This window comes from Eurypyga helias, unplaced genomic scaffold (genome assembly GCF_000690775.1).
Source record: "Eurypyga helias isolate BGI_N326 unplaced genomic scaffold, ASM69077v1 scaffold13447, whole genome shotgun sequence".
Taxonomy (NCBI): domain Eukaryota; kingdom Metazoa; phylum Chordata; class Aves; order Eurypygiformes; family Eurypygidae; genus Eurypyga; species Eurypyga helias.
This window is the reverse complement of record NW_010259897.1, coordinates 131,837-156,021: the sequence shown is the minus strand read 5'-3', so window position 1 is coordinate 156,021 and position 24,185 is coordinate 131,837. Positions and strand designations below refer to the sequence as shown.

At 41.2% G+C, this 24,185-nt stretch overlaps 1 protein-coding gene across 1 annotated transcript in view; it reads left to right on the top strand.

Moving 5' to 3' along the window:
- Window positions 1-342: 342 nt before the first annotated feature.
- The window catches only part of USP13 (ubiquitin specific peptidase 13 (isopeptidase T-3)), a 37,151-nt gene continuing 13,308 nt past the window's right edge, over window positions 343-24,185 (top strand). The window contains exons 1-9 of the mRNA XM_010154826.1: window positions 343-441; window positions 3,913-3,970; window positions 11,923-12,044; window positions 12,467-12,609; window positions 12,809-12,993; window positions 17,120-17,214; window positions 19,551-19,738; window positions 21,366-21,437; window positions 21,709-21,802. Of these exons, the coding sequence (XP_010153128.1) occupies window positions 343-441; window positions 3,913-3,970; window positions 11,923-12,044; window positions 12,467-12,609; window positions 12,809-12,993; window positions 17,120-17,214; window positions 19,551-19,738; window positions 21,366-21,437; window positions 21,709-21,802 (1,056 nt within the window). The remainder of the gene's footprint in view (window positions 442-3,912; window positions 3,971-11,922; window positions 12,045-12,466; window positions 12,610-12,808; window positions 12,994-17,119; window positions 17,215-19,550; window positions 19,739-21,365; window positions 21,438-21,708; window positions 21,803-24,185) is intronic.

The following is a 24,185-nucleotide window of genomic DNA, read 5'->3' as shown; positions in this document are numbered from 1 at the left end:
TTTCTGCACCTACAAATCTCTGTGGATTGGGCACTCAAGTGGAATTTTTCAAGACTAACTTCTAGACCTCCAATTTGGACATGGAATAGTCTGTAGTTGTAAAGTAACCCATTTCATGAGTTTCTATAGGCTATTATATGGAAGGTTCTTAGAGGATTGATAATGTAAACACCATAATGTCCTATGAAAGGGATGTTTAAGTGCTTGCCTGATAACAGAAAGGGTCCACAATTCTTTGGGTTTTTCTGTTTGCTGAGTCCTTTCTGTCCTGTTCAGTTCCTTCCGTGCTGTAACTATTTGTGTCATTCCTTTTAGGATTCAGAAGGAGGTCTCTATGTGTGCATGAACACGTTTCTGGGATTTGGAAGGGAACACATTGAAAGGCATTACCGGAAAACAGGACAGTGTGTATATTTGCATCTGAAACGACGTGTGATAGAGGTGAGACTTGTGGCTTCCCAACTAACACCCCGGCAGTTCTTGGGACTCCTGTGCTCGTTTAGGGAATGCATTTCAGACATAAACCAAATCTTGAATGACAGAAAAAAACATATTCAGATTTGGGGCTGGATATCAAATTCTGGTACTTGCATCCCAACCAATCCTGTAGCTCCACTTCTGAGATGAATCAAAAGCCCTAAAGAGTCAGATCTTAAATGTAGCTTGTTGCCTGACTTCCACGGATCTTTTTCACTACACACCTCTGCATATCACATACATATTGTCAGCATATTATGTGCATACAGTAGGTAACTAAATACTTTTCTGAAACCTGCCTTTGAAGTGTAGAATTACTGGGTTTGGCTCAGGTTTGGCTGGAAGCTTCTGAGGTTGGTGTTTTTTTTTTTAATATGAGGCTTCATCTCAGGGTGACAGGACTTCTTTTCATCCAAGGATTTGTGTACAGTTGGATCATGAGCCTTAATCCTGACCTGGCCTGGGATCTAAAGCTTAGCTTAAATTATTGCTGGATTCTAGAGCCACGCACTGCCCTCATTCAGCCTTACACTCCCCTACACAGGGTTGTAGACATACGAACTTCATGTTCATTGTTCTTCCATAATATCATTGCATATCAACAGCAACTTACAATCTGTGCTTCATAACAGCTGTTTGTGTGTGATTTGTCTGGCATCTTTAAAGGGCTGTTAATGACTTCTGACCTGAGCTATCTGGAAGGCACTGGGTTTTCTTATAGCTCACTCTCCTGTAAGCTCAGTCTCTTCTGGCAAGTTAGAGGGCCTAAAATAGCTGCTTGGAGCAGGATAGAATACTTCATGTTTCTCATTCTACAGCAATGGTTGATGAAGGTCCCGAGTTATGTAAAGTGCCCTCACCACTTATTTTATTTCCAGTAGCTGACTGTCATATTTTATCAGAATTATAGTGAGGTGAGTTGCATGTCTCCTAGGCTGAGATTGTTAGTGAGGTTTGTTATGCTTTAGAATTGTCTTTCCTTGTAAGGATGATAGCAACATCTTCCTTCACACTGTTAACTGTTGAGTTTTTGGAGAGCCTAGTCTTGTTTTAGCAACAGTTCTTCTGAGTGGATTTAACACTCCTGAAAGATGATATCTAGGACTAGAGACAGGTGGGCAGAAATCCTGTCAGCTTTCCTTTTATATAACTTTCTTCCAGCATGTGACCTGGGAATTTTCAATATTGAGGTAAACTGGGATTAAAATGAGGCCTCAAAAATTCCTTTAATCGATAAAGGTTAGGCTGAAGAACTCCAAAAGGGAGAAACAAATATACCGACTGGTGTTGGCGTTGCGAACCCCTTCAATTGAACTTGTGCAGTGGTTCCTATTTTTCTCCTGGTGAATCATGGTGTAGCAGCAGGTCTGGCATCTACTTTTGGAGGTGGTGACGCACTGCTCACGTGGTAGGAAGCAGTGTTGGACTATACAATACAGGTGAAGATTGTGCCATCTACCATGGTCAGAGGTAGGATTCCTCATACATTAGCTGTGGATTCTGTTTACCATGACTGTTGGTTTCTTACATGCTATCTGTGTTTTCCTTTGAGTGATGTGAAACATCAGGCCTTCACTGGAAGTTTTATGAAGTGTCTGGCACATTCTGCATTGTGGTTTTGGTTTTTTAAGCCAAGCTTTTGATGGTGTGGTATACAGTAAAGCCAAAGGCATTGGATGTGCTATCTTAGGATTCTTCTAGTGAGGCTGCTGTTCTTGCCTGTGATTCCCCTGGCATCATTCTTGCAGAATGTGCTGCACTGCTGCAGAAATCCCTGTTTGCTTCCAAAGGTGTTTGGAATAAATATCACCTATGTATCTTGTCACAATTCAATTAGAAAATAAGGGTAGAGCTAGAATATCTGCCAGTGGTAGAGCAGCACAGGAAGCAGCTGCTGGGTCATCAGAAATGTGTGCAAGCGCAAGTTATGGAGCACCCCGGTAAAATTCTTTGCTAGGTCATGAAGATTGATTTTTTTTTTTCTTCCTTTTTCCCAGAATTCCACTCTTCAGAATTTTTAAATCAGCCCCTTTCCTGTAGTGTATGACTTGTGTACAACTGCCTGGGTAGTGTTCAGCCCCAGGCTGAATAGTTTGGTGATATAACGATACCCCAGCCCTGTTGAAAACACTGGGCAGAGAAGAACGAAGCTTCCTACAGTGGTGGGTTCCTGGATATTTTAAATGCTGGAATTGCAACCCTGACTGCCATTCCCTAGGGCTCATATATGGATAGTAGGTTCTGTTGTTACGTTCAGCCAAGGAGTAAGTGTTAATTGGCATCTGCTCTTTCTAAGAATGGAAACTTTCCTATGATGTATAGGACCTCACTGATGATTCAAGCAAACTGCTTTGGCCAAAGCTTTATTTACATGGTGAAGGGAACCACCCAAAATATGTGACCCTTTCACCTACGAAGGAGCAGAGGCAAACATGAACTTTCCCTAGGCTGACAGGTTCTTGGCTGCTTTCAGTCCACCTGTTGTATCCCAATATTATTTTAAAAAAAAGTTGCCTACCAACCTTGCAAGTTACACTAACATTATAGGCTACCTAATGCATCACGTTGGCATCATAGCCAGAAGCTTATTTGATTCCATTTGATTTGATTGAATCGTGCCTGTTAATAAACAGGTTAAGAAGCAAGTGCATTGACTTATATTCCCTCAGCTAAGAGCATTTTCCCTAGTACTTGGAGCTATGTTGAACTGGGAGAGTAGTGCTTGAAACTGAATGTCACTTGGAAGTTACTATTCTCTGCTGTGGAGCTTAAGTTAAAAAGTAAAATAAAATCCCCCAATAACAATTGCTTGATTCTGGACAGGTTTCCTCCATACTTTCTAATATTAAGAAAGCATAGTGGTAACTTGGATTGATCTTAATGGAAGCAGGCATGGATCCTGACAGAAGGGGCATTTTTATCTGGATAGAAGGAAGCGAGTTGAACTAAGAGATCACACAGCAAAGTGGTCAGGCTGGAATTGGTTATGAAGTAAATTAGTTATGAAGGATTGAATTTTTTAGGCAAATAGTCTTTTCTTCCCCTCTCTAATTCAGCTTTAGTCATTAGGAAACACTGTAGGGGATCTAGACGTGAGAGGTCTGAGTGATGCTAGATATCCCTGTCTTGTTGGCAGAACAGTGGTCACCCATGGTGACCTTGAGACATGCTCTATTTATCTGCTAACAGAGCAAAGTATGAAGGATAAAGGTGGTGGCTGTCTCACTCCATGAGGGTGGTAAGCAACCATGAGTTGAGTCCCATTGTCAGCGGTGAACGAAGGGGATTTACATCCTTGCTCAGCAAGGAATGCGATTTAATAGGAGCATGAACAGATAGATGTGTGTCAGAAATGGTGATGGTATAGGGCTATTGCTGATTTACTGTTGTCTCGCCTGTTGGATTTTTAATTGTTTATTTCTCTCTTTCCAGAAGGTACCAGGGGCATCGGGTGGAGCTTTACCAAAAAGGAGGAATGCAAAGCTATTTTTAGGTATTATGAACAGCTGCTTTCACATAGTACTTTTCTGACCCTGTCTGCATGGTTTGGGTTCTGTCCACCATTGTGTCTGGCTTTGGGGCTCCTTGTGGGTTTTCTTTTTCTGTTGAGTTATTTTTTAACTTTTGTTTCTAGTTTTAAAGTTGGTCCAGACAAATAAGTAATTCTTAACAATTTTGGTGCATATTGACAGATGTGTATATGTTGTATACATGAAGCATTTTAATCTAAAGTAGGGCTCAACTATTCTCAAAAACCCTAGGGTTTGATAGAGCATTTTTTGACTAATTCTGTCCCTTCTGTCTCTCTGGGATGTCCACAAAACACACTTTTATTAAAATGTTTATCTATACTTAATGTTTAGATATAACATGGCCTCAGCGTGGCACTGTTCTGCTCAGCCGCTGGTTATAGGAAGGGCTGTTATCATTTCAAAGTTGTTGCACAGGTAAATGTTCTTAACTGATGCTGTGGTCTCTCCTGTAACGAATGCAACAGTACATATATCACGAGCATCTCTTACCAATTCTTATTCTGTTACGTCCACAGTTACATCCTCTTGCTTCATGGGAAGCAGTTGTCTTAGCATGTCCATTTCATCCATTTTCCATTGATTCAGGTTACCCAGAAAACTTGAGGGCTTCATAAATATGGATGAGGGGAATGTGATGCAAAGTCTATATTCTCCTTCCTCCCACCACTTGTGGTACTTCTCCGATTCATTTATTATTTATTCTCTATGTATTGATAGTGAATAGTGAATTTTTCTTCTGGTAATGAAGAGGTTAAATGTTTTCTTTACAATTGCCAGCTCTTATGGCTAAAGGGAAACAATAGCATGGCCTCTTTTGGAATTGCTTTGATCTGTGGAATGTGTCCATAAGAGGCCTTTGCAGATTGTAATTGATTAAATTGTTGTTGTTAATGTCTAGAGTAAGTTTTGCAAGGAGGGCTTAGAGAGAAAAAAAGTCTTAAGATCAGTCAAAAAGAAATGAAACTTTTTTGTAGGAGGAGACTGTTAAGTCAGAGATGCTGGTCTAAATGCCATTTACTGTCAGTTTACATGGAATGTAATGTTTTTCACTTGATGCTTTTAAAGTAACTGGTTCAGAAACAAAGCTGGCTACAATGCAGCAATGGTTGTACAGTGGTAGTAATGTGAGTGTAAACAAGAAGTATGAAAGCACCGTCAGATTTTATTCTTGCTCATCTGGTGCACACAGTTTGAGGCTCCTGTCACTGTGGTATGCCAGCACACAGTGTACGTGGCATAGTGTCTCTGATGTGCCATGTCGGAGTCCTCAAATTCCGTCCTTGCACATGAGCATTTTGTTCCCACTGAGCAGCTCTGGTGAAGCAGTTCCAAGTGTCCCAGTCCCAGTGAGCTTCTGCAGGTGGTGCAGTTTCACTGGGCTGGATTTAGCACATGGAACTCTCACCATTTAATCCAGCACTTCTGGAATCTAAAGCACTTTAAAAAATGTATCTCATCTGGTCTGTTCTACTGCCGTCCTCTTTGCAACCCCTATGGGCTGGGAGTAAAATGGTATCAACACTTTGCTCTGATCCTTGAGACAGTACTTCCATGCACCCAAATGCTTTGGATACACTTCTTTGACTAAGCAGATTTTATTATTTTTTTGGCCATGCTTAAAGAAAATAACAAAGAATTACTCCTGTCCTTGTTCATATGAAATGAAAATAGGAAGTGAAATGAAATAGGAAATGAAAATACAGAGAGGTCAGCTGATTTCATCACTTTGCATGTGTTGGCAGCAGATATGGTTAGCAAAATTTGGCATTTTATTGCTTAATCCGATAGATTCTTCATTGGTTCAAAGCTGGTGGACTTCTCAACAAGGTGGTTTACTTCTGTCTTTCTCATTGTGACCTTGGGCATCTATTGTAGAGCTTTGCACCAAACGGGCTATTATCAGTCCATATATGTAGCCTGCCAGTTAGGGCTTACCCTGTCAGACAAGCATAGACAATGTCCAGTGGGTAACTCTTACATCACTGTGTTTCTAGATGTCTTTGAATAATCCCATGAAGGCCCGGGGATTTAAGCTTTGTGTACAAAGTCAATCCAGTTCGGGCATTTGTTAACATTACTTCTTACAATCCTCTTTGATGTAAAGCTATTAAAGTTACTAAACCCTTTTCAATCTCCTTAGTATTAGGAAAACAGCTTTTTGATGTTCACTGGTTACTTTCTAGAACTGCAGCTATCCGTCAAACGCAGTAGAAACACAGACTGGTTGGGTCATTTCCCTAAACTTTAAAAGATCCATAGCAAAGTGTGTGCACCGGTGCATTATGTTTTGAGCTCATTTTGTTTTTATTTCGGAGAAGGCTGGAGGGTGTTGGCTGTGAGTGTTCTATGTAATCAGGAAGCTTAATAACATTGTGCATGGAAGTGTATGAACTGCCTGTAATCTAGCTCGTTGAGGTGTGGCTATGGGAACTTCAGCTCGGACTGTGCAAGCGTGATTTGGGTGATATTTAAAGCCGACTGTCTGCATCACAATGCATGGAGTAGTATCCTCACTGCATTGTTACCTTGGCTAGCAAGTTTTAAGATGCTTTGTGCTTGTTAGTGTGTGGTTATCACACAAAGAGGATTTAGATCCAGTCTGTAAACTGGAAAGACATTAATTGGTGGGACAAGGTGATAGCTCGCCATGACTTCACAAGGCTCTGAGATAAGAAACAGCTGAACTGTTGTCTTCAACAACAGTATGGTAAATGTGATACCACTTTTGGAAAAAAAAAGACATGATGGGATGAGGAAAAGTATCACTAAATTTAATTGTCATATTAGCCCATCTGGGAGAAAAAGAATGGATCAGAATTGATAGAAAGTTGTATATATATGACAGAACAGAAAAGAACCATTGTGGATTTTCCAAAGTGAAGTAGTAGTTCTGGTTCTGCCAGAATACTCTGGGACTGTGTGTAGTAGTGCCCCTACATATTCAGTGACTATGTGAATAAGAGCAATTTGATTAACAGGATGTGCTATGATCTTCCTTACAAGAGTCTGGCCAAAACAGGTAGTAGAGTAAGAGGGAAGATCCTTTTATTGAAGGGGTTAGAGGCCCAGTTCTTACAGTAGAAAGTTACCAGCAGCGTCCCCCTGGGCCTGTTACTCCCAGGAGTTATCAGCAGAGTCCTTAATAATGTTCTAATTATAAAAAATTAATGCGATCGTAAATGGTCTGGAAACGGACTGAAAAATAAGAAAATAGAGTGTGCTGGTTGATTTAGTATTATCTAAGGTATTAAATCTAAAATTGATTTTTAATGTCTTGATAAGTAACTAAGCAATAGATGAAGTAAATGTTGAAAAATGCAAAGAAAACAAAAGTGCTTTAACCGTGTGTACACAGTGATGTGGTCTATATTGGCTATCTCCGTTCAGAGGTAGTACTGAGAGTGCGAATGTTCTCTGAAAATGTCAGCTCAGTTGTCAGATAGCTATCTGGAAGCTAGGAGGTATACACTGAGGGAGGAATCGTCACATTTTTGCCTTGTTCTGGTACCCTCTTCCCAGGCATCTGTTGGTCCCTGCCAGAGCCTGGACTCTAGGCTAAACAGAGCCGGCAGGGTGCCTGTCATAAGACTTATCCATGGGTAGATGTCCTCTTCCAGATCAGTTACCATAGCAGTATCTGCCGGTGCAGCAAGTTGTGAGCTCTGTTTTGAGCAAAGTCAGGGCTAACTTAGACCATCAATTAAAAGTGTTTTGAAGTACTTGGATGAACAGCTTTGTCAGCAGATTGGTGAGGGGTGTAATTGCTGGTGAGAGGAGTGTCAGTGAGGAGCAGTATCCATGACACGCAGCTGGCCTCAGAGAAGGCCTCGGAAAGGAAGAAGAAAGCCTCCACTTAGAGAGTCTGGGAGAACGTGTAAACTTGCTGAGCTTTTCCTGGATGGCACCTGCCTGCCTGAAGCAGCGAATGCACTTACGGGTACCGTTTCCAAGCGTAAAGACCATTCATAAGAGGGACCATACTGGATCTGACCACAGCTCCATTTAGCTCTCCTAGATCTCATAGCAGCCGGTAGCAGAATGCTGGTCAGTAAGGATGTTTGTTTGCTAAGCTTCTGAGGAGGACTTTGACCATGACTGGTTCAAGTGATTTAAGTTTATATTTATGTAAGTAAGCACATACAGAGTATATGTCTATGAATGGAAATGTTGTGATTCAGGAGGATATGAGTGTTTCCTGGCAATATTTTAAAATTTTAGACCAGTTAAGTTGTTCATGCTCCCCAGCCATAGTAGTGGAACTGATTAGACCATGAGTCTATCTGTTGTGTTCTGGCTTTGCCATCTAAGATTGAGTTGATTATAGAATGGTGAGCAGATGCCTCACACTAATTGAATCTTAATAGTTTGCTGGTTTAGGTAGAAATTAGGCTAGATTAACAAAGCCTAATACTGCTAGCAAAATAGTTAAGAATTTGAATTATGATGGTTTAGCTTGGTTTAACTCATGACTGTGCCAGAGACCTAAGGTTGAGGTCTATATTTAGCAGTAAGAAGAGCATACTAACACTTTGGAGGTGTAGCAAGCAATTTGAATGTTATTTTACAAGTAGAGAATGATCAAAGTTTCCTAGTAGAAAGTTTTGTTTTTCCTTTTGCCATGAAGGAGAACATTGTGACTGTAAAGTGACTCTTTGTGTTTTTTTTTAATTATTCTTTTTTTTATAGGTTATTTGATGAGGCCAGTGTTTTGGACGTTCCTGAAGACAAATGAACTGAACAGCTTATAGTTGGCAAAGTGCGGCTGCTGCAATTACTATTATTTAGAGGCTTCAGGAAGAAATTATTTGATTTAAAGGTGTAGTCCTGCACTTCTGAGTCAATACAAACTTGCTGATTACTTTCAGTGAGAGCAGGATCAAGCCCAGAATCCTAAGATTTCTTTCTAGTGTTTCAGAATTAGTGATAGGCTCACTAGTCAACATCCTCATGCAATTTAAATGTTTGTATTCCCTTTCATACGCACACAGGCACGTCCATATGCACAGGAAATCCTGTTTGGGGGTCCTGCCTAGAGACTCCTTATGTCACTATTATTAGTGTAGTCAGTTGGTAACTTGTCTAAACCTGATCTGGGCACATTGACTCCTCTGCTTCCCCTCTGGTGGGTTGGTTTACAGTACTCTGGCTTCCACTTCAGCTGCTGTTTTCAGTCAGTTCAGCAGCAATGCATTTCTCACCGTCACTAAAGTGATGCCTGTGAGCTGGAGAAATTTACTCTGCTGACTGCTTGCCCAAAATAACAACATCAGTTGAGCCTCTGTTTTAATGTGTGTTATTTTGCTTTGCCCGTCATCCCGGCCTCCCAACACAACACTTATGTCCTACGGACACTTTGTGTTAGTGTTTAATTGGGGCCTCTGAGGAGGCACCATAAAGCTGTTAGTCCACTAGAAGTGGAACACTGTCACGTGGACATTCACCACCAAGTTGTCAGCTCTTTATAAAGATAACCAACTGGTTGTCTGTATTATGGCTCAGTCTTAGAACTGAGCAAACCCTTATTTTGCCCAGACATTCTTCAACTCGCAGTGCACTTTGGAAGAACATCCTTCTCAAAGAAACAGCTTTGTATGAAGTATAGTGCTTGAAAGTTTGTATTTTTCTGTGCTTTGGTGTTAATTTTTCATTAAATATGCTCCACTTTCATTTGTTTTCTGCCTGCTCCTCTTGCTATAGTTACTCTTGTTCCTCTCTCAAGTTCCACTTTAGTTTTAAAATATGAGTTTGAAACTGCCTGCAGACTGCACAGGATGCCCAGTGGCTACAGGGTCAGCCTCTGCCCCATTTACTGTGGGCTCCATTGTCTTCTGAAGTCGTCTGGTTTTATTATATCTATGCGTATGCTATCTTAGCCATGTTGACCCTTGCACAGGCATAGAAGATGTAATGCAGGTAGAATTTCTTGCTGAACTGGGCAAGTATGGCTCTCAGTGCATACAACACGATTTTAAAACATGAGTAGTAATAATTTGGGGGTTTTCAAGTAGACATCATTAAGGGGCCAGTCAGCAAAAAGGGATTAGTTTATATGGTCATCTGCTGTACCGAGGGATTTCAGTCAGTGACCTTAGAAGTCCTTTCCATTCCTGTCCTGGATCTGAACCCTGCAAAACTGTCTTTTGAGTGATAATTGCCAAAAAGCACTGACAGTCCTTATAATTCTTATTCTGAGGGAGTAGGTAAAAAGGTACTTTTCTCCCCTACCCATTACACACAAAAGACCGATGCTCCTAAGTGTGTGAAGTCCTTAGATGGCAATGGGTAATTGCTAATAGGATACTCGGTCTTTCATCCTTGGATCACTGGTTCAAACGCAGGTCAGCAGTGAAGTCGGGACTGTTGTTGTCTGGCTTGAGATGAGCTGAAGTGTGTGTCTGAATTTTGAACCCAGGCAACCGTATCATTGCTGTTTCTATATAACAGATTGTAAATACTATAAACCTGATGTTGGTATCATAAGGAAATGAAGATACCAGCAGATCTATACATGGCTACAGATAACCCGCGGCTGGTGTGAGCTGGCCTCAGGTTCCCTCTGGTGGCTGAGTGACATGTGTGATGGCAAGCCCTGGAAGGCGCATTTGCTGCTTTTAAACCTGTCTAAACACACACGGAGTTTTTGTCGTCTCTGAGGAACCTCTGTCATATTTAGGAGATGGTCAGTACTTTGGGTTTTGCTGTGCTGGCCACGGTCGAATTTCTGGGCATTATGTGTAATTCTCTGTGACACATGCCGCATGTATCATCAGCTTGGACATACTCAGTTTCTTTGCTTCACAGAGCAAGAGCGCTAAGTGTTGCAGACTCCATCTGCTGCGATTCACTCCTTTATCAAAACACAGGATTGTAATACAAGCTGGGAAAAAGGCCTGAGTAAAGCGAGGTTGCTGGTTATCTATCTGATGCTGCAGTAAGGGAAGGGGTCAATATAAAAATAGTGTGATTGAGGGAGTTTAGTAATGAACAAATACTTTTCTCTACAGATGTCATGCTTTCAGTATAAACAAAAGTTCTTGCATTTTGGGTCTGTATTCAGCCATGAGAAAGGGATTTTGTTGGTTGCTGCTGAGAAAGGTCATGCTGCTGGAAATCACTGACGGGGGTTGTTGTCAACCCTCAGGACTGAGTGGTGCAGCAGGTGAGCCAAGAATTGAATGGAAGCTGATTGTTTTCTTCTCAAGAGGTGGTTCTTTCAGGTCAAGTTGAAATATCTTTTGACACTTTTTTTATCACTTAGGATGTTCAGGTTGTTACTGCACACTGGGTGAATAAAGCTTAGTTTTCTGAATCTGGCTTCTGTCATATTTACCTCTCTCAAATATACATTTGAGATTTCAGGCATTCCCAGAGTGTGGTGGTTGCTGCCAATGCTCATTTAGTATTGAGTGACTTGTTAAGCATATGCATTACTTGGACTGAAAATAAGAACCAGCTGTAGCTACTGTTAATGCATCTTCTTTCCTGGTTAAACCTTTTTCTGTCTGTGTTTGTCTCGTACACTGGAATATAGTAGATGTTCTCCAGCATCTCCAGATGGGAGAAGGATCCAGAAGATCCCATCCTTGCTCAGGCTGTTCTTGCAATGGAATCTTGTGAAATGTGTGACATAACATGCACATGTTTGGCCATAACTTTTTAAGGTGTCCTGGAAAGAACTGAGCAAGATCTTAGCTCAGTCTTGTCACTGTAGGATAATTGTATTTGTGATGAAGCTAGAGCTATAGACACTAGCCATTTGGTTACTTATATACCCTCCTGGCTTCTGTCTGGGTCTGCTTATTTCTGGACAGGCTGATGCCAGGCAAGCAATGCTTCGCAGTGGTACCCTTGCCATAATTTAGGAACCTTGATCTTGGGACAATCTCCTAATATTCCCCATCTTGTTTTCCAGATCTAGAGACAAATGGTGATGTCAACAGTGATGACTTTGAGTATGAAGATGAAGCAAAACTTGTTATATTTCCCGATCACTATGAAATCTCGTTACCCAATATAGAAGAGTTACCAGCATTGGTCAGTGAGCATGTGCAAGTGGTGATAGAAATTGTCTCCTGCTTATGTTTTTATCATGATGATGCTTTGTTTTCTTATGTGTGCTGTGTGTTTTTACATAAAGCTCATTCTTAACGAGCTATAGTAGTCACTCATTTTTAAAAGGCTGCTTTGTCCTTGTTTCTTGGGTTTCCTTTTACCTCCTGTATTCCTTCCTTTATCATGATGCCAGCTTGTCCCAGGGAAGCTCACATAGTACATGTTGTACTTACTTTCCTGATAAAATAATAACAACTGCAATCTGGAAGAATACATGCATATTTTAGTATATAAATAGTCTTGCTGATACCCAGTTCTGCATGTGGTTAGCAATGGGCTGGATGCCAAGTTCTGCCCAGTCACTGCATTGTGTTTTGATTGACTGCCATACGTTTGTCTTCTAGGTGACGATAGCTTGTGATGCACTCCTCAGCGCAAAATCGCCCTACAGGAAGCCGGACCCTGACTCCTGGGAAGAAGAGCTACAGGCATCTAAACATGCCAAAGCACTTGTACAGTTAGACAATGGTGTTAGAATTCCCCCTAGGTGAGGGTGCTAGGGTTTGTTCATTGTAGGCTCTCTAGTACAGTCCAGAGTAACTGGGCGAAAGCCAGCAGCTCAGCCAGCAATTCTCTTAGCTGACTGGGCTGGGGGTGTGTGGTTGGTTACACTTACCATAATTGGAAATACAGGACTGTTTCCTGCCTTACTTATTTCTGTCATTTCGTCCTGGTTTTGCTTGCAGTGGTTGGAAATGCTCAAAATGTGACCTGCGGGAGAATCTCTGGCTAAACCTGACGGATGGTTCGGTACTGTGTGGGAAGTGGTTCTTCGATGGCAGTGGGGGGAACGGACATGCAGTGGAGCACTACAAGGAGACGGGCTACCCCCTGGCAGTGAAGTTGGGAACCATCACTCCTGATGGAGCAGGTCAGCCACCTGACAGGTTCTGAGATGGGGGATCTTTTGTGCATGAGGCTCTCAGTGTGTATCTATTAAATGTTTTAGACTGAGAGGGAAAGAAAACCCTGTGAGTCTGATTCTTGATCAAGGTTGAGGGGAATAATACACCCTCTGTTTGGAGAAAGCCATTTTTATCTGCTCTTCTTCTGTTTTATATTTAGTTTTTTGGGCTTTGTCTAACAGTAGATTGTAAGAGAAGATTGGTATTATTTTGCAGCCCAATCAGAGAAGCAGTAATTTTCAGTTTTACTACATGTGCTAGGGCAAATGGTTCAATCTTATGTAACATAGAAACAATAACGGTAATTATTGTTAAAGTCAGAAAAGTCCATTGTTATCAGCATGTGTGGTGTTTATCATACTGGAAACAGTGCTGGTTTTCCTTATTGCATTGGTAGTGTTTTGTTTAGTCTAATGAACGCTCATCTTCATGGGGCTGCTGTGACGCTCATCTGTAAAACGCCTGATGATCCTGAGAGGGAGAAAAAGCTATAGATGTATCCTTGTTTGCATATTCTCAGTGTGATGTTCTGCGGTGTTGCTGTGGAGAGGATTATGGTGTGTTAGGATTAGATGGAGTGAAAATGTGAGGAGCTGAAAAAGTCATAAGCAAACAGATCCATTGCTGCAGCTGTACAGAGAAATAAAAAACAGAAGAACACATAGCATGATATATTTCGGTTTTAGTGCTTATGACAATATGGATGAAAAATAGCTGTTTAGAGCAGCTCCTCTTTTGAACACACATCAGTTAGGAGTTTTTCATCTTTTAAGTCCTATTCAGTGTCAGGGGAAGGAGAGTGTACTCAGATTCACCAGCTGTGCCACAGAAATGAAATTAATTCTTTTCTCTCCCAGATGCAATATTGTTTCCTTGCATGAGCCTAGTCTTGGGTGATTTCTATCCAAATGTCTGAGTTATTGAAGGTGTTTAAGATTTGCCCAGCTGTAGGTTTCAACTGCATCTACAAAATAAACTGAATATTCTTAAGTGGCTTTTTAAATTTATTTTTTGTCCCCCCTACCCTGAATGAGGAGCAGTAGCTGTTCTCCACAGACCTTTGTTCTTCTGGATGACATTTGCTCGGTTTCCCATAGCAAAGACTTCCCAAACCCTCCTCTTTTCTTTTCAGTAATTGTTCTCTCTCTGATCTATATTGCAGTGGTAATCATAACCTCTTGATAGGGCTGGATGACAGATGAGCTTCAGGAAAGAAGTGGCTGTGACGCAATGTCTGTCTGGTTCTGTTGCCCTGGGCTGGAGGTGAAGAGGTGATGGTGGAGAAGTAATAAGCATTAGTCCTTCTGCTGGCATAACTTCTTTTTCACCCCAGTAAGAAGGAGAAAGAGGTGGTACCAGCATTCCACTTATACTTACCCTACATGTACGTGGAGGAAGCTCCTTGTCTTTTGTTGAGAAATCTGTGCTGTATGCATTATGAAAGATTTCTGGGGCATGAGCCCTATTTTGTAGTTTTCTGAAAAAACCGGATCTCGGATCAGGGCAGAAATTGAACCAAACTGTCTTCTACTCTTGGATGCATGGTAGACTCTCTACCAGGTGCATGAGAGAGTCTGGAAAGTTCCTTGCTTCAACAGGTTGACTACTACTCTGCAGACTGTGTTACCTGCTACCTCTCTCGACAATGCCATTAGATGTCATTTCAAGTCATCGTGAGGTTTTGTGTTTGAAACTGGTTTGAGGAATGGAATGGGGGTTTGTGTCACCATTGTTACATTGTCCTGTTGTAACAGGAGCTCCCTGTTAGGGAGGAGTGATGTCTACACAGCCAAGACAGGTAGTCTTGAGCTATGGAAGAAAAGGAAGTACAGGTAGCACTGTCATTTTTCTTTTCTTACCGTAATATGAATAATAATGATTATTCTCTGTTTAATCATATTCTGTGTTGTCTGCCTCAGATTTTTCTTGGGTTTTCTGTGGTTTTTTTCTCCCTTCTTCCTCTTTCTCACGGTAATGATACCAGCTTTTTTGTGTCACGTTTGCTGACTTGTCGACATTCCTTATCTACCAGAGTCTCTGTGGCAACACTACAGACTTGTGCTTGGGGGCTCTCATCATCTTTCTTTGTTTTGCTGCTCCTTGATTTTTTTTTTTTTAAATAAGTGAATTCTGTCTCTCTCCCATGAATTTAAGTTGGCTACCCTGCAGAAAGTACTAAAGTATATGACACAGGAGCTAGGCTTGAGCAAAGATTGATGTGTTTTGTGTTCCATTTTTTCACCTCTGGATCAGAAGTCACAGATGGCTGCTCTCTCTTCAGTTGCCAGAGCCGAGGAAAAACAAAATCAAAGCTTTCATATTGACAGTAGTCACCCAAGATCGGTTGATGTGTAACCTCATTCCATGAAGTGTTTGAACTTTACAGGATCTTTTGGCTGTGCTGTGACCTCACCAGAAGACTATGGGAATGTTGTGATCCCTTGTGTGTGGATGAACACTGATGTCTTCTGGGCATGCTTGCTACCACGGAGTGGAATTCCAGCAGATGGTCAGCTACAGCCACGTGCATGCTGGAGAGGTCTTTAGGACCAAAGTTAATAGAGGGTCTGATGGCTAATCAGCAGCTGGCAGCACGACGTAAAAGCACAATTCCCTGATTTGAGAGAGTTAATGTTTTTCATAGGGCTGGTGAATTTTAGAAGTTGTGTTATGTCTTTGAGATCTTGGCTATCCTTCAACCCATCATTTCAGTGTGCGCTTGGTACTAGCAGACTTCAAGGAGACTCTGGTTTACTAAAGCCTTGCATAGGTGATGGACTGAGTCAGAGTCAGGGTCTGTGGTTGCCAGGAGAGGGCAGGGTAAGGACTCTTCAGAAGTGGTCTTTGTGCTGTGGACAGCCTTCGTCTGGGTTCCTGCTCTTTTCTCCTGAGTTTGTTTAACCTTTCTCCTGGCTAAGATTTCTCTGTCAGCCTAGATCTGGTCACACAGTGCAAGGTCACTGTGAGAAACTGCTGGGCATGAAGGAAACTTGGCTGAGCGAAGTGCAGGTGGACTGGCAGAGGGATTTGGGATTTTGTATGAGTAGAGACCAAAGTAGGGAAGTAGTTGTTCACTACAGAGGAACAGGCTAGGTAAGAGAAAAGATGTAAGGCCTGTTCAAGTCTTACTAGTGCATGTCTTGTCACTAACACCCTTTTATGATGCTTGCAGCTTTACTGTTATTTGCTGAAGTAGGTGAAACCTGTTCTGGACTCAGCTTTGTTACAGGACTTGCTTGGTAAACCCTAAAAATGAGGAGGTTTTCTCTTTCAACCATTTTGTCCTTCTGAAACTTGGTTTCATAATGAAAATATCATCACTAGACATATTGCTTCCCTCCATAGTTGGAACTTTACCCTGTCAAAAGGTTTATGTGCTTTTACTTACTCTGTAAGGACCTATCATAGATACAGAACTGATATCTTGATCTCCTATGCAATAAAGACACCTTAGTCAGAGGACTTGCCTTCCTTCCTAACCACAAGGTTAATCTTCCAAGTCCAATCCCATGGTGTCCAAACCAATAAAAACCTCTATTTCTAATAAAGAATTTCTCAGTTCTCCCTGTATTTCTGGGGGGAAAAGGCATAAGTGGATTCCTTAAACTGTATTAGAAATTAGAATACCATTGGCAGTCAGTTGGCCCCATATACTCACAGTTTGAATGTGGCTGCCTGTATCTAGTAGCACCACAAAAATTCAGAATCTCTTGTTGCCATATTCAAAATGTGGGCTGGCCACATATCTGAGAATTTTGCATGCCTCATTCCTTGTTTTCCTTATGAATTTCTTATTGGGGGGGGAATATAAATCACTATAAATATTCTTACATTTTAATAGTGTGATGGTATATAATTTCTTGTGAGGAGAGTAGTTAAGGTGATTGTGTTGAGAACATTTAAGATTGTTCCTGATCTATGTGAATGTCTGCATTTTTCTGCTGGTCATAACCCAACTTGGAGAGTATAAATAAAGCATCTTGTATAGGCAGTCCTGTACCAAGAATGCAGTGTTGGTAAACACAGAGAAGGGATAACATTTAATAACTACAGGGATAACTACAGCTCATTTGTTTCTCTCTGCTTTTGTAGATGTCTATTCCTTTGATGAAGAGGAGCCTGTTTTAGATCCGCATATAGCAAAACATTTGGCACACTTTGGAATTGATATGCTGCAGATGCAAGTGGTAGGAAATCCATCTTTTATTTTGTTTGTTGTTTACTTGTTTGTTTAGTTGGGAAAGGGAGAGAAACAGGAGAAGAGTGATACTTGTAGCTTATATTTGTGTGATTCCTTCAGACCGTTATGGTAGTATTTAGTTTTGGACAGCCAGCCAGTTCATGTTTTTAATTTCTGAGGTATGAGATGAGTGAATCATGACTCTCAAGTCTGAAAATTGCTGTTGGAGAGAGTTCCTTTGTAGTCTTCGGTTTACATGTTTCACTTCTCACATGTTATGTACCTTTTTCCTTCAAGACAAAAAACCTCATTCAATTAGAGAAGAATATCTAGAATAATTAGAGTGAGGGAAGGAAAGCCTATTGTATGTGTAAACAGAAGCAAATCTTAAGCAAAAATAAGCTAAGCAATGGATAAGTAAAAAAGCAGTTGAAAGGTTCTTTATGCAAAGTTATAAATTTTAGCTCGCCTCATGTTAATAAATATGTTCTAAAATTAAAAAATATATTATCTCAAGTCTAGGAAACAGCATGGTCTGTGATGTGGTACACTAGAAAGTGGCTGGGGCAAACTGAGTCCTGTTCCTGAACTCGTTTCTGGTCTGTAATAGTAGAGAGGCACTTCTAATAACTTGTGTCTTAGTGGATATTAATTCCAATTCTGTTTAAATTATTTAAGAAGTTTGCATGGAATATAGTTATAAAGGCAGGTGTCGTTTTGGCTGATTTTGTTGGTTGGTTTGTTTGAGTTTTGTGTTTTTTTGGTTTTTTTTTTTTTTTTTCTCTGAAGCACAAGGCCTAGTATTGCGCACTACCTGAGAACTGGAACATGAAACCTGTTAAAAATCATCACAGAACTGCAGAATGGTTGGGGTTGGATATGACCTTAAAGACCATCTAGTTCCAACCCCCCTGCCATGGGCTGGGACACCTTCCACTAGACCAGGTTGCTCAAAGCCTCGTCCAGCCTGGCCTTGAACACTTCCAGGCATGGAGCATCCAACAGCTTCTCTGGGCAACCTGTTCCTGTGCCTCACCACCCTCTCTAGGAAGAATTTTTTTCCTGATATCTAAATCTACCCACTTTCAGTTTAAACCCATTACCCCTTGTTCTATCACTACAGGCCCTTGCAAAAAGTCCTCCCCCAGCTTCCTTGTAGCCCCTTCAGGCACTGGAAGGTGCTATAAGGTCTCCCTGAAGCTTTCTCTTCTCCAGGCTGAACAAGCCCAACTCAGCCCATCCCCATAGCAGAGATGCTCCAGCCCTAGGAGCATCTTCGTGGCCTCCTCTGGACTCACTTCAACCAGTCAATATTCTCCTTATGTTGAGGGCTTCAGAGCTGGATGCAGAACTCCAGGTCAGGTCTCCCCAGAGCGGAGCAGGGAGGGAGAATCCCCTCCCTCGACATGCTGGCCACGTTTCTCTGGAAACAGCCCAGGATACGGTTGGCTTTCTGGGCTGCCAGCGCACACTGCCGGCTCATGTCCAGCTTTTCATCCACCAGTACCCCTAACTCCTCCTCCTCAGGGCTGCTGAATGAGCAAACCTGATACTGGTTTAGTGTATTTCATTGTCCAGGTGGAGATAGAACTAATCACTCTAAAATTATAGAGAATAGTTAAACTGCAGTTTCAAAAGCCCTCATAGTACTAATAATATTTTTGGTATACTAATATCCTTGCCAATATCATGAATAAAAAGGCTCTCTTATCGAGTGGTCTTTCTGGAAAACCTGTTAACTTAGTCTTGGCTGTTTCACTGGTGTTGTCTCTGGTCTCCAGACCAGAAGTGGTGGAGTAGTGCTTGGCAGTAAATGGTACTGTAGTGACCTGTACCTACGAGCTGTGAACCAGACATGTACCTACAAGCTGAAAGCTGAGCCATAAAGGGGAGAATCTACAGCATCACAAATTTTGGCTTTTCCCATTTGAAAGAAGAGTTACTGGATCTGCAGCTTTTTCATCTGGTTTATTTGCTTGGACCAGCCTCTACAGGAGCTGTTACATTCCTGGCTGTTACAAATGGAATATCAAACCTGAAAAAATGTAGTGTTTTGATACTGAGGCTTGAGGTCACAGCCCTGAGAAGTGATGCTCCAGCTGGGGTTCAAGTCACAACGAGGAACACTCAAAGAGCCAGTTGTCCATGGTAAAGAGCTAAGACATATATTGGAAGAGCAAGCTTCTAACCTTCTGACCCTGATCTCCCCTAGATGCAGGATTTACCTCTTTGCCCATTGGTTTGGCTCTTCTTTTCTAGAGTACAGATCACAAGGTTGGTGGTGATAGCAGTGGCATAATTGTTGCAGAAGTTAAACAGATTAAAATATCTTGTTGCTTTCAGACAGAGAACGGGCTGAGACATAATGATATAAAACCAAGAGTCTCTGAATGGGAAGTGATTCAGGAAGCTGGCGTGAAACTTAAGCCCATGTATGGCCCAGGATACACAGGCATGAAGAACCTGGGAAATAGCTGCTACCTCAGTGCTGTCATGCAAGCCATTTTCAGCATCCCAGAGTTCCAGCGAGCGTAAGTAGCTTCAAAGCAGTTCTCGTCTCTAGCTGCTTCATGCATCCATCTCGTGTTTTTCTAAGAAAAATGGTATTTTAATTTTTGTCTCACCTGCAAACAGATCTTTTTCAGTCAGTTCTGTGGCCACTTAAAGCATTTGATGACTCTGTTGTTCTGTTCTGGAAAAGGCTGAAGCACAAAATCCAATCTGCCTTTGAAATCAGAACTTAATCACAGATTCAGTGGTGAGAAATCATGTGCCACCTTGTAAACTTGATCACTCTGTCTGCTTTTTATGTACGTACGTACATGCCTCTTGTTCTCTCTGTATCATCAGTATCACATTAGGTTTTTTGTACTGGCACATGCCTTGGGATTGCTGCAGGAATTATTCTATTGCTCCAGTGTCATTTGGGTGAAAAACTGGACTGGCATAAGCATGTCAATATTGACCCGTGCTAGTGAAAAGCAACACACTTTTTGCATGCAGGTATGGCTAAGAGGGAAACTGTCAGAGGCATTTTTTTTAATTGAAGTTCTTATTAAGAAAAATCTCATCTCATGAAAAGGGCAGTGTGAGCATATTCCTCCACTGCATAATTAGGAGAGTAAAAGGACAAAAGCACAACAGAAGAAGGTGAAATATTCCTGACTGATCAAAACTGAACACATCACTCCAAGGAGTGAAACGTTTTTATGAAGGACAGTCTGTGGTTTGCAATAAAATTCAGCATACTCTTTCATTCCACAGCAGTAGTAGTGTGTGTGCTGGAAGTAAGACTTCTAGATTTGGGAAAGCCTCCCAAGTTTTCCTGTAGCAATTGCCTTCTGGAGAAGAAGAGGGAGAAAACTTGTGTGTGTTTATTGTTAGCCGTATGGAGTACAGTCTGCAGCTTCATTAAGTGGCAGCTTTTCTACCTCCGTTTTTGAAAAATGTCAAAATGGACTTTACTGAGGGAGGTTGTTTTCCACAGCATGGAGCTTGGAGTTACTTGGAGCACTTTGGATCAACAAAGTAGCGGAGAACTTTGTTGGAAGAGGGAGGAGGCAGAGAATAGATGTATTCTTTCAGTGTGGCCATAGCTACCTAGCCTTTTTATATCTTATGCTCAAGGGAATCAGTGCTCAGGTAGTGTGCTGCTAACCCTTCACAGCAAACTAACTAGAACAGTGTATACAATGTTTATTAGTCAGGAGTGAGCCTTTGTTTCTCTGAAGAAACTTAATAGATACATTCTTTTTACATGTTTTGGTCCTGATACAAACTGGCAATGTTGGTTAGAAGTAGAAGCTGCGGTGGTTCTCAAGCCAGCTGTGTGCTTTTGAGCACCACCATCCTGCAGCTATTTCAAGATGAAGAAATAGAATGTGAATTCCAGATGAACAACAGCACCATATCCTTTATAGCTGGAAGCTTCTAAGCAACACTTAAGCGTCCATTTCCTAATTTCTTTACTTTTATTTTTCCATGATAGAAGCACTCACCAGGGACAGATTAAGTCCTTGTTACAGTGCAAAATTTGACTTGTTAGCACGGGGGAAGCCTGCTGATCTATAACTTCTGAGGGCTGAGGATCTGTTAGGGCATTCTTGAGTAAATCTAACTGCAATATTTGAATGTTCCTGCTTTGCTCTTGCTGCCCAGGTATGTGGGAAACCTTCCACGAATATTTGACTACTCTCCTCTTGATCCAACGCAAGATTTCAACACTCAGATGTAAGTGATGCTTCTCAATGATTTACTTGGCAAGCTAAATAGAATCTAAATAATTTAATGGCAAGGCAAAAGAAAACTTCTGCATGGGCTTGCAAGTGAGGTGTGGCACAAGGTAGAATGGGAAGATTTGCCCACTTAATTGCAGGTAATGATGTTCCATCAAGGGGTCAAAGACCGTAAACTACTTTTTGCTTGGAATAAAAATCTCTCTTTTTCTTTTTTCTGTTTTTCTCACATGTTTGTTTTCACCCTGCCACTTTCTTCCCTACAGGACTAAATTGGGACACGGCCTCCTTTCAGGCCAGTACTCTAAGCCACCCATGAAATCTGAGCTTATTGAGCAGGTGATGAAAGAAGAACACAAGGTATTTGACTGAGTTTGTGCAGCCTGGTAACTAGGTAAAAGTGATATCCTGAGAAAAGGCAACAGGTGCTGGGCATGGCATTGAAGAACACGTGTGGATCCAGCATGGGATGCTTAGCAAGGTGGAATGTGCAGGATTCTAGTCAGGAATATATTAGTCAGGGGCTATTTGTGCAAAGCATTAGAGCAACCATTGGTTTGCTCTAATACAAGTATTCTGCTGCTGCAGTGATGAGTGAAAGCATGTCATGTTTATCTTCTCTGAGGAACAAAAATAAAGTTATCTATAGAGTCCTGAGTATTTGGAAACAAACTTCCAAGCCCTCTTTAAATTTCAGAAAGAAGGATAAGGAGCTAAAGAGTTGTTTCCAGGAAGTGTCTGACAACATTCCACCTGATTTCAGGAGAAACTGTTTAGGTAATGCCGGACTGTAGTGCTGGAGACTTTCACTTAGATGAGTGAGGGGCTGTGCAGAGCCATGTCCACTGAGACTTTATTAATGTGTTTTGTGGTACAGAAACCATGCAGAAGCATGTCTGTGCCAGTGGGATCTGTCCTGGAAACACAGTAGTTTATGTGGTTTTGGATATAAACTGAAACTCTAATTGCTGGACGACCTGGGGGGAGCAATGACTATATCATGATTTATAATTATTCACAATAGAAAAACCTTGTAATCAGCTTTCTCGGAATAGGCAATTTCAGAACAAAGATATTCTTGGGGTAAGTGCTGTGTAGCTAACTTGCTAGGCACAAAGGAGAGAGGGAGTGGAGAATGAAATAACCTTTTTCCCCATGTTTCTATAATACAGAATTTTATTTCTGTATCGTAGTGAATGTTACCAGTGGGAGATTGTCCTTTTATTTTTACTGTAATTTGCAGCAATTTGGAGTAAAACAGATACTTGGCTCACAATACCTAGTGAATGTCTAGCTTTGAGAACCCCAGTATTGTTGGTTCTGTAATCTTCATATTGCCTTTGTGGTGTTCTTCTGCAACAGCAAAGTTGCATGTTTTTCTTACACTGCAAAAATCAATAAGGCATGTGTTGACATTATAACATCCACAGACTGGTGTCTTTATCCGCCTGTACTTTTTCCTCATCCAGCAATGGATGCATTCGCTCTCAGAGTCATCAGAAACCTCTTCATATTCTTTGTCCTGTCGTCTGTCAAGCTTAGCAGGAAGGATAAATTTTGACAAAGACATGACTGATCGTTTTGTACTAAAAAGGTCCACGGGCACTACCTGCTTCAGTGGTTTGTCTTTTTACCTGTTCTTGCTTACTTTTGTTAAGAGGAAAAGCTGTCAGTAGATTACTAGTGAGATGGAAAAGTTCCTTCTTTTTTAGTTACTTGGTTTAAGTTTCAGCCTTTGGAGAGTGAGAAGTTTAGTTCAGATTTTGCTTTTCTGCTCAAACCAATGCTTTTGGATATGCCTTTGTTTTTTCCAATTAACAGTTGTCTTCAAAATGTTAGTTACTGGGAGAATGTTATCTACCCAAGAGAATCTGTTGGTTTAGGTTTGGTTTGCGATTCAAACTATCTACCTTGAAGCCTCTTGTTTAGAGTGATGCTGGGAAAACTAGACCTAGAATATATTTGTGTCCCTGCCAGCCTCTGTTACTGTGATCCCAACCAGCATGTGGAGTGAAACCACAGACCCTCACAGATGGGGTATTTAGACATGAAAGGTCAACTGATAACCAATACTGAAAATACTACCTGTAGAAAAGAGCTGTCTTTGTGGAGAAAGAATGTGTGATACTAAGCTGTAGTTTTGCACACAGTAATAGTCGTGCATGCTTCTGCCACAGAAGCATGGTGATAGTTTCCATGGAAATAGGTATTTTCCGCTACCTTCATCTAACAGGTATTGATATAAGAATTTCTCCTCCTGAATGCAGAATGCCTAGGAGATTTTGGATAAAGATAGAACATCTGGTATAGAGTCATTTGCATGATCTGAAAGTCCTGTGTCTCCTGAGTAATTGCTATGTACTGTAGCTATTCATTTTTTTGGAGCAACGAATGAATCCTGCTTGTTTCCTTTATTTAAAGTTTAAAACTTATGAACACATCACTGTGTCTAAGGAATAGTGGAATAGATTTCAACAGACTCCTTGCATTATATTATGTATACTGACAGACCTGCTTCCTTGAACACAGGATATAAATGAAGGACTATGTGCTGGCAGTTCAGGGATTTGAACCCTTTGAATAAAGCTCCTCCATGTTTAGCTGAGTAGTCACTACTAGCAATGAGATATTAAGAACTTTTTAATGACAGATGGTATAAAACTCTGTCAGGCAGTAGTAGCCATCTACTGGCATTTCACAATACTGGTGGTGCTCCTAAGTTCAGTTCAGTCAAGCTGTAGTT